This window comes from Oryzias melastigma, linkage group LG16 (genome assembly GCF_002922805.2).
Source record: "Oryzias melastigma strain HK-1 linkage group LG16, ASM292280v2, whole genome shotgun sequence".
NCBI classification, from domain to species: domain Eukaryota; kingdom Metazoa; phylum Chordata; class Actinopteri; order Beloniformes; family Adrianichthyidae; genus Oryzias; species Oryzias melastigma.
The window spans coordinates 30,498,143-30,507,379 of NC_050527.1; the positions used below are offsets into that span (position 1 = coordinate 30,498,143).

The 9,237-nt window shown below is 40.6% G+C and overlaps 1 protein-coding gene and 1 long non-coding RNA gene across 7 annotated transcripts in view; one reads left to right on the forward strand and one right to left on the reverse strand.

Annotated features, from left to right (window-relative positions):
• Positions 1 to 9,237, forward strand: part of LOC112140513 — a 64,800-nt gene that overhangs the window by 36,445 nt on the left and 19,118 nt on the right. The gene's annotated exons all lie outside the window — the stretch shown is intronic.
• Positions 1 to 9,237, reverse strand: part of znf516 (zinc finger protein 516) — a 66,649-nt gene that overhangs the window by 22,950 nt on the left and 34,462 nt on the right. For all 5 annotated transcript variants that reach the window (XM_024263507.2, XM_036215772.1, XM_024263506.2 and 2 more), the window contains exon 2: positions 3,324 to 5,460. In XM_024263507.2, the coding sequence (XP_024119275.1) occupies positions 3,324 to 5,091 (1,768 nt within the window). In that variant the 5' untranslated portion in view covers positions 5,092 to 5,460. The remainder of the gene's footprint in view (positions 1 to 3,323; positions 5,461 to 9,237) is intronic.

Below are 9,237 nucleotides of genomic sequence, written 5' to 3' on the forward strand. Positions count from 1 at the left end.
TGGAGATCGGCGTCTATCAGAGACCGGCTACTATTGGAAGATATACGGTACATGTTTGTATTCTCATTTTGTTCTAAAAATGAATCATTCCACTTAGTACACTAGTTTAATGTCACTGTATTTTATAAAAAAAACTTCAGTAAAACTCAAAAAATTAAACTATTTGCTTAGAAATAGACAAAAAAAAGTATTTGTGGACCTTAGAGTATCAAAGAAAGAAAAATGTCTAAAATGTTGATTATTTTTCCCTTTTTGAATGCTTTTGTAAAACTTCTTACGTCTAGATTTTGATATAGTGTCAGTTTTCATTACGTAAAAATACTCATCCGGTCCAACCAAAAAAAATGGTACAAACATAATCAATATAAACTAGAAAAGTTGCATTACCTGCGATAATGCGAGTGTGAATGCTTTTTGCTGCATATGATCACTGAGGATGCTGAAGCTGTTTGCTGAAAAATGCTGAAACAATTAACTTTAATTGCTGTATACTGTCCTGAACGTGCTGAACGTTTGATGTCAAACTTGCATAATTTACAGAAAGTCCACAAGAATTTGAATCATTTCTTGAAAAATTGCGAAAATTACAAAAAAATTCAATTGTGTAAAATATATGGATACCAAACAGCAGGAATGTCCTGAATGTGCTGAACATTTTGATGCCAATATTGCAAACGTTTTGAAGAGCACAAAGATTGGAAAAATTTGGTGAAACAGATCTAAAAAAAAGTGAAATGTGTAAAAAGGTATAAATACTAAAAGTACATGCCTGACTGTCCTGAACATTCTGAATGTCTTGATACCAAACTTGCATAATTTGCAGAAAGTGCACACATTTTTGAAGAATTAAGTGAAAAAAAAAATTGCAAAATTGGCATAAAATTAAACAAAATGAAAAAAAAATGAGTAACTAATATTACAAGCATGAATGTCCTGAACATGTTTTGATGGCAGAATTTGCAAAAATTTGAAAAAATTCCCATTCATTTTCAAAGCGGCTAAAAAAAAAAAATCGCATAAATAGTATATCTTAAAAACCATATAATGTACTAATACCAAAAGTACAAGCAAGAATGTCCTCAATGAGCTGAATGTTTTGATACAGAAATTGCTGAAAATGTGATTGAGTTTCTTCGAATCAAAAACATACAGAAGAATAAATACAGAATGATAAAGACAAACTGGATCATTATAGTGTTTAGCAGTTAAGCATAAATTACAAAAGGTGTTTATACAAATATACACCTTGTGTGTCAGAAGATCAATAACCCCTTATTGTAACAACTCTCAATTTCTTATCTGTTTGCTCAGCTGTTGGTCAGGACGAGTTAAAAAAAAAAAAAAACGAAAGAATAAAAATAAGATTAGTACTCTTTTTCTATTTTAAGGCTACCTCTTTTTACAGGGTGTTTAACCCTTTAACACCGGAGCTCCAGTCTTTTTCTCCTTCAGAATCAACTGGAATTACATTGATCGTGTTTACAGTTGAAAAGTTACAGTATGTTAAAGATTTGGTGTTTAAGCGTCACTGATGACACCTCAGGTGTTAAAGGGTTAAACTTTTAAGTGTGTGCATTTCTTTCTGAAATAAAATAAAAAAAACCTTTGTGTCTGCAGTTATCTTTTCCGTTTGGATGCATACAAAAGTTCTGCGCGGACCCTAAAGCTCCAGAGCTTTTTGAGTCTTGACCTCTTCAAACAAAAAGGCTGCTTTCACCATCATCACCATCCCCCCATCCAACACTTGCATAAAGCCTGTGACATCCACAGCCCCAATGAATAAAAACTTCTCTAAATGTTCTTTACCAAAACCATCTGGCGACCCCACCCCCCACCCAAGAGTAAGAACTAATGAACCTAAAAGAAAACAAAAATTTAATTTGGATTTTCGGTGAATGACATTTAATCTCTTCCCTGTGGGTTTTTTTGATTCACGATTTGAACTTTAACATTTCTTGACTTTCAATTGAAAAGGACGTTTACAGTGGAGGACGATCAATTTGTTGTTTTGACAAACTCGGTTGTGACTTTTTAATGGTTAAAAGCTACTGGGTCATCATAAAAAGCCACTACAAACATCAACACAAGATAAAAGCTTACTGGTATAAACTTGTTAGTTCTACACATCTTATTTAGTCTATAAAATCTGGCTTTGTACTTTTTTAACCCTAAAACACTGATAAAAAGTATGTTTTTAGCGTGTAATGCTGATTGAAAACAAACTTATTTGTGACAGAAAATACACTACACAACCTTCTAGCTCTCAGCTACAGGGATGGAAATGGGGGAGGGGCTGCTTGTGTCAATGGTCCCGCCCACAACTCAGAGGGGAATCTCTAATAAGCTACTGCCACTCTGCAGAAACGATGTCTTTGAAAACGACACAAGTGTTTAGATTTTGACTTAAAACTGCATAACCATAATAAATAGACTCCTCGAAATGCTTTTGCAGTAAAACAATAGATTACTTTAAACCAATTCACAGTGTACCCACGGGGGCAGACTATTCCGGTCCAGTGGCAGACTTAACAGTTTGGGGGGGCAGGTCAAAAATAAAAAGGAACCCTCTGCAGTGGTTGTTTTGTTTAAAAATCCTCATTTAGGTTCTTCAATGGTCCACTAGTAGACATGACCAATTTCAAGGATCAAAATGTTTTGATAAGCATTTTAAAACTGAAATTATTTCAAAACTAGGGTGTGTTTTCATGGGTGCATTAGTATCAGCGCAGGGCCCCAGTGTGTTGGGGCCCCAGGTGATCACCTACCTTTGCCTAGTGGTAAGTCTGCCCCTGTTCCTGTCTGTGGTTGTGTCTGAATTACCTCACTATTTAGTGCACTATGTAGGGAACAGGTGTCCAAATCAAGGCCTTAAGGGCCGGCCTCCTGCTGGTTTTATCTGCTGCTGATCAGATTGTTGAATGAGGCGTGTTCAGCCAATGGCAGGTTAGTTGGAAAACATGTGCCCTCGAGGCCAGGATTCTGATACTCCAATACAGGGCTTTCGCCATTAAACCAGTAAGTTATACCCTTTAACACTGCAGCTTTAGCTTAATAACCGTTGAGTGTTGCATAGCAATGCAGAACCAAAATAAAAGCTATTTTTCTCCAGGTCAGAATCAACTATTTCACTAGTTTGTGTAACCTTTGTGCTATCCTAGGCATGTTTACATTAAAAGTGGGATCTGGACCCCACAAGACAGCGCACTGAACTTTTTTATCTTCACTGATGCCCATGACAGAGAAATCCTGTCCACCTTTGTCATGGGAGGGATCACACATCAGTAAACCCAGTTTAAAAAAAAATGAAAATGTGTTAAACAAACCTGCAGTCTCTCCGGAGTTGGAGGTACCCATCTCAGAGGCCTGGTTCCCGAGGGTGGAGGCAGGCGGAGAGTCTCCATAACCTGGAGTGCTGGACCGGCTTGGGGACCCTGAATCAGGATCGCTGTTAGAGCCCCACCGGTCATCCTTTGCGGTTCGTTCCTTATCACCCATGGAAGTCCTCCCCCCGTCCTTTTTGTGGACACGCTGGTGGACGATCATTTGGTGTCGACTGCGAAACAACTTTCCGCACTCGAAGCATTCGTTGCATTTGGAGGACGCTTGCGACTGGGACGCTCTCCGTTTGTCTTGACGGCTCGAGGGTCGGTACTCGGAGTCGCTGAGGCTCTCTGCCGTCCAGTCCTCCGAAGAGTTGTGACTCCCGATCACGGAGCTGCTGCGCCGGCCCGAGCTGCGTTTCTCTTGACTCTGCAGGATGTAACTGCTGCTTTCCTTCTCGAAAACCACGGCAGCTCCACCGATGCCATCTTCATCTGTGTGTCCTCCTCCATGGGAGGCCTTAAGGTTAGGCTCCACCGGTTCCACCACCCTTCCTTTGGTGGCTAATTGCCAGGCCTGGTAGCTACAAACTGGATCTAGTTCTGGAATTCTTTGACCAAGGAGTTTTTTCTCTGCGTCCTCTTCACCATCTAGAGTTTTACCCTGAACGGACTGGAGGTTCAAATAGTCAAGAAAACGTCTCTTAGCAGCAGGTGAATCCTCGTCATCTTGAGGTCCACAATGCATTGGGGATTTTCTACCAGAGCTAACACCGTGGACCTTTTCGTGAGCTCTCAGGCTCTCCTTGCTATGAAACAGGTTTCCACATTTAGAACATGTCTGATAAACAGATGTAGCGTAGCCAGTAACTAGATCCGGATCCTGTGCTACATCATTGATGGTCGCCGGATGTTCAACCACATCGGTTTTTGAACGGGACCTGGATTTGGTGTTGTGTGTTTTCATGTGAGATTTCAGAAACCACGCTTCCCTGAATCGTCTCCCACAAATTCGACAACAGTGGTCTAATATTCCGGCGTGTTTCTTCATGTGAGACTTCAAAAACCAGGCTTGGGAGAAAACCTGGCCACATGTCTCACAGGGGAAGGTACCGTCACTCTGGGGTTGGACAGCTTCGGATTCAGGCATAGCCTCTTCTTTAACGGAGACGTTGTCTTCTTCTGCGTCCGCGGTGATGTGGACCTTCTCGATGTGGCTGAGGAGCTGGTCTTCTCGTTGGGCCTCGTAGCCACACAACCGGCAACAGTAAGGACGCTGGTTGGTAACAGATTTGTCTCTTTTCAGGCTTCGTGCAGGCACTTTCCTCCGACTTTCCTCCCCAACATCCCCATTGACCATCTTATTACAGGCTGAGCTGCTCTTCGTTGGACTCGTCCCTCCGTCCAAGCCCTCGGAGACCCTCATCTCCTCCTCCTCAGCTCCACCGTCTTCGTCTTTGCTGGAGTGGTGGCTAGACAGCGTACCCAGTTTGTGACTGCGAATGTGAACTTTGAGGTTACCCTTCTGAGAAGCTCTGTGGTCACAGTACGGGCATTTGTAGGGGCGTGCGCCCGTGTGGCGTCTCATATGCTGCGACAAAGAGCTCAGGAAAGGGAAGCTGCGTCCACAGATGTTGCAGTTGTAAGCCCCTGGAACTCTATCGTCCTCGACCTCCGTCTCATTTCCAGGACTGGCCTTGTCTCCGATCACCTTCTCCCTCTGCGATTCTGCCTGGGTCTCCATTACCTCCACGCCGTCTCTTGGATTCATGGTATAAATGAACGCCACGCCTGTGTACCTGGACGTTCACAACCTCATCGACAGCTGACTGCTATCTCCACATGTACATCTAGAGATGTCCTCTGTTCCTTACTTGGTTGATTAAAATCCAATCTTTCTTTAATCCTCCAGTAGTCAAGAAACTAGTAAAGCAGGTGATTAACTGCCAACCTGACAAAGCAACACTCATCTGCTTTCTTCCTTTTTACTGAGACTGAATGATGTGAAGACTCATGGTGTGAGCGGACTTTTAAGAGGCCTTTGCACTGGAGCAGCTATCCCAAAACGTTTGCGCCTCTCATTGTCTTTGCGGTGAATGAGGCTGTCACCGGCATTGAGGTAATGTCACTGACAGAGAACCTGCAGAGTAGAAAGAGATCAGGGAAGAGAGAAAAGAGACAAAGGAGACACGTCAGTAAACCCATGTTATGGCAAGAATACTTTCAAGATATTTTTACAGAAAGAAATGTGGATATTGAAGGCCGCATGCTGCAAATATGAAATCTTTTCTGACTAGAGTTGAAGGCAATGCTTCATTTTACAATACAGTACTTCCATCGTATTCAAGTGGTATTTACATGGTACTTTCTATGTACCGAATTGATGCTTACAGGGTATATATAGTTATGATTATGCTGCTTTAAGGTAGAATAAAAAAATCTGTATCATTTTCTAGGACATAGTATCGCCAAATCGGCAAAGCAGAGTTGTGACTGTTGGTGGGAGTAAGCCTGTGCTCATTTCCCATCATTCCTTTGTTTACACTCTCTCCCACTACCTTACAGCCCCTCACAACCCCGTCTTAGAATTAATAGTGAAACAAACACGGAAAGCAGTAACAGAATAACAGCAGTTCAGTTTTCAGCTCAGACGAGGAAAACAAAGTTGTACATGAATCTATGTGTCTGTAAGTGGAGGCATCAGAATGAAATAGATCAGGGAGCTTGTGGCCCGTCGATTATAGTTTATACTGAACAAGTATTTTCCAACAGTATTTTTTCATCTGCTTCGAAAGAAATACCCAGTTTTTAAGATAAATGTTGTTTATATATGTCCTCCATCTTCAGAATAATGCAAAAGGAACACATTAAAAACACAATTTCATAGTAATAGCTCTTTTAAGCCTTATTTCCACTGAGCGGTCCAGTACGGTCCAGTGCGGTATTTTGAATGTTTCCATTGTAAAATGGACCTATTAAGAAGTACCAAAGTACAAGTGTAACAGATCACAAAACTCATGGTTCGCAGCACAGGTGTGGGCCAAACCGTGGCTACGTACAGATCACAGATATACCGAACCACACCCCTATGGGGCCCCCTTCCATTATAGGTCCATAGAAAAATGGAACAGTTGGGGCGGAGCTGCTGTAGCAGAAAATGATGACGACATTAGAAAAGCGCAGGTATACCGCTAAGGGACAGGGTAAGTATAAATAAAGTACCTTAAAATTACTTAATAACTTACTCTACGTTTCATGGTATATAACCTTTGAAGTACTGTGAAAAAAGTGTCTAGAATTTACTTTCTACTTACTAAGTTCATGTGAGATTCATGATCCTCACCATATGCAAGAGGATGGGTTTTTACATGGGTATTTAAGGAAGCATTACCACATTAAGACCCAGATCTTAACTTTTGTTGCGTAAACCATATTTATAATAACCATATTTATAATGACTGTTTTGGGAACACACTGTTATTTAGGATGGTTATGAGTATGAATTTGAGTAATGTGAGCCACTGGACTGCACTCTGCATGACAACGTCCATGCATGTGTGCGCCTGCGCAGAGGTTGTGCCTGGCCAGTGCAGAGCTGTGATGCCACATTGGCTGAGTCAACACTTTACACAATAAGCGTGATGGTTAAAAGGGGGTGGGGGGCATGGGGAAGGCTGGAGTTGTGTTCACATCAGCAAGATCAGCCAAACCGCCATATTTCCTCCCCATTCTGGCCTCACGCCTGCCTCGCCGCCACTGTCACATGACAGGGATTTTTAAGTACACAACAGGAAGTGGCTCTTCAGACAGTTTGTTTTGGTGTTTTTTTTTCTTCTTCAAACTGGAGCTGAACGAGGTCGAAGTGGAAAGGAAACAAAAACTACAGAGATTAGAGAGGACGCACGTAGGCTTCAGTAGAGCTGATACACTTCATTATATGAATCCTACTTCCAGCTGCAGGAAAAACATCTTCCCTGTCGACGCTTTATTTTGAAATGTCAAAAAAACTGTGATTTGCAATGACACTTTATTAGTCGCTGTACACATTATATGCAATAACAATAAAAGTCAGTTACATCTTCTATATTGACCTAAAAACATAGATCAATACATTTTTTTTTAATAAAATTGTCATATTTTGCAATACAATTATCATCAATGTCTAAATTCCTATCAAAAAAGGTGGGAAACATGAAAAGCAATGTCTATGGGGAGTCTGCCTGAACGTGTGCACTATATGAAATGTGACTGACAACATTATTACAGGCTATTACACAGAGTGTCAGAGCCCATAAGCTGAGTTACTGCCAGGCTCTAATTACAAGTGGATAATTGATCATAATCATAAGAGGATAAGGTGGTGGAGGAGGGAAGTTAGCGCAAGAACAATCAAAAGTCCTACATTTTTGGACTTAAATGACTACCCTGCACTCGAGCCTCTATCTTTCTAGAGTGATTTTGGCAATTGAGAACAGCCTCAGTGTTTCAGTGCTATTCCTCCTGGAGTGCTTACCAAGCTCAGGCTTCTTCAAGGAAAAATGAGAACTACTGCAGGCAGGCAGGAGTGCAGCTGAGAGTACTCTCTCTGTTTTAAAGAAACGCTCCTTTACTAGTACATTGTCAGTGCTTGTATTCTGGTGAAAATTGACAGGAATAGAAGACTTTAAATTGTTTTGGCACTTGAAAAAATCAGTCTTTTGAAATAGATCATGGTTTTTGCAAAAATGACTGTATGTTTTGTCAACTGACAAAATTGTATCATAAATCACTATTAAAACTTTTAACTCTTTAACACCTAGGATGCTGTGACAAAACCGAAATAAAACATGCTCTTTAATGTAAACGTCAGTCGGCTGATTCAGAGAAAACTGACTTTAGCAACACTATGAAACTGCTTTTTTTTGCTGGAATTACGTTAAATACTTGAAGAGTTCTGGTAGTCGACGCTGGAACTCGAGCTCTGGTGTTAAAGGGTTCAGCACATTTAGTGATTATGGAGGTGGATCTCAAACAATAAAATGAGCACATCCTCATTGTCTGTCACTATTGCTGAGGAAGTGAGTATTTTTATTTTTTTACAATCTGCTTCCGTATCACATTTTGACAATAATTACAACTACACACCTCCTGGTTGCACCATGCCACAAAGGTCTGTGAAGTGTCTCACGTGGTTTCCCTCCGAATTCCTCTACAACTCCAAACCTTTTGCTATAAGAAGGCCAAATTTAGTGAGGTGAAAATGAGGGAAGGAGGGCTAAACATTTAGCTTGTATTCTTTCAATTCTTGTAACATAAAAGGCAAATTGACTAAATAATGAAAAATATATTTTGCAATGGGATCATTTTTATTTCTTCACATAAAGCAGACATAGATGTAAATACATGAGTTAAAAATACACGTAGCTATATTACTAAGTACAAACAATTGTGGCTTTGATCAAATAACATATTTATATATATATATATTTTACTTATGCACAAAACGAAAGATATGAGTTACAAGTCAAGAATTAATACATTCCAAAGTTATCCACAAATCCTAAACTACGCACGCACAAATCAAGAATACACATGCACACATTCTAATTTATGCACAAATCAAGAATTACGCATGCACAAATCGGAGTGAGTCTATTTTCTCTCCATAGATCCACTTCGCTGGACAATTCAAGCAAAATAACAATATTTTCATTCTTTGGGATTCTTAAAAGTGTTAAACTGATGTGTATTTACTAGAGATGCAACAATTCACTTTCCCCATGCTTTGGTTCAAACCTTGACTTTTGGGTCACAGTCTTGTTTCAGTACAATAAAAGCTCGTTTCCACTGAGCGGTACGGTCGGGTTCAGTTTAGAATGGTCCAGGCGATTCCGGTGAGCGCTTCCACTCAAAGTTGAAGGCATGCGGGGTGTTGACC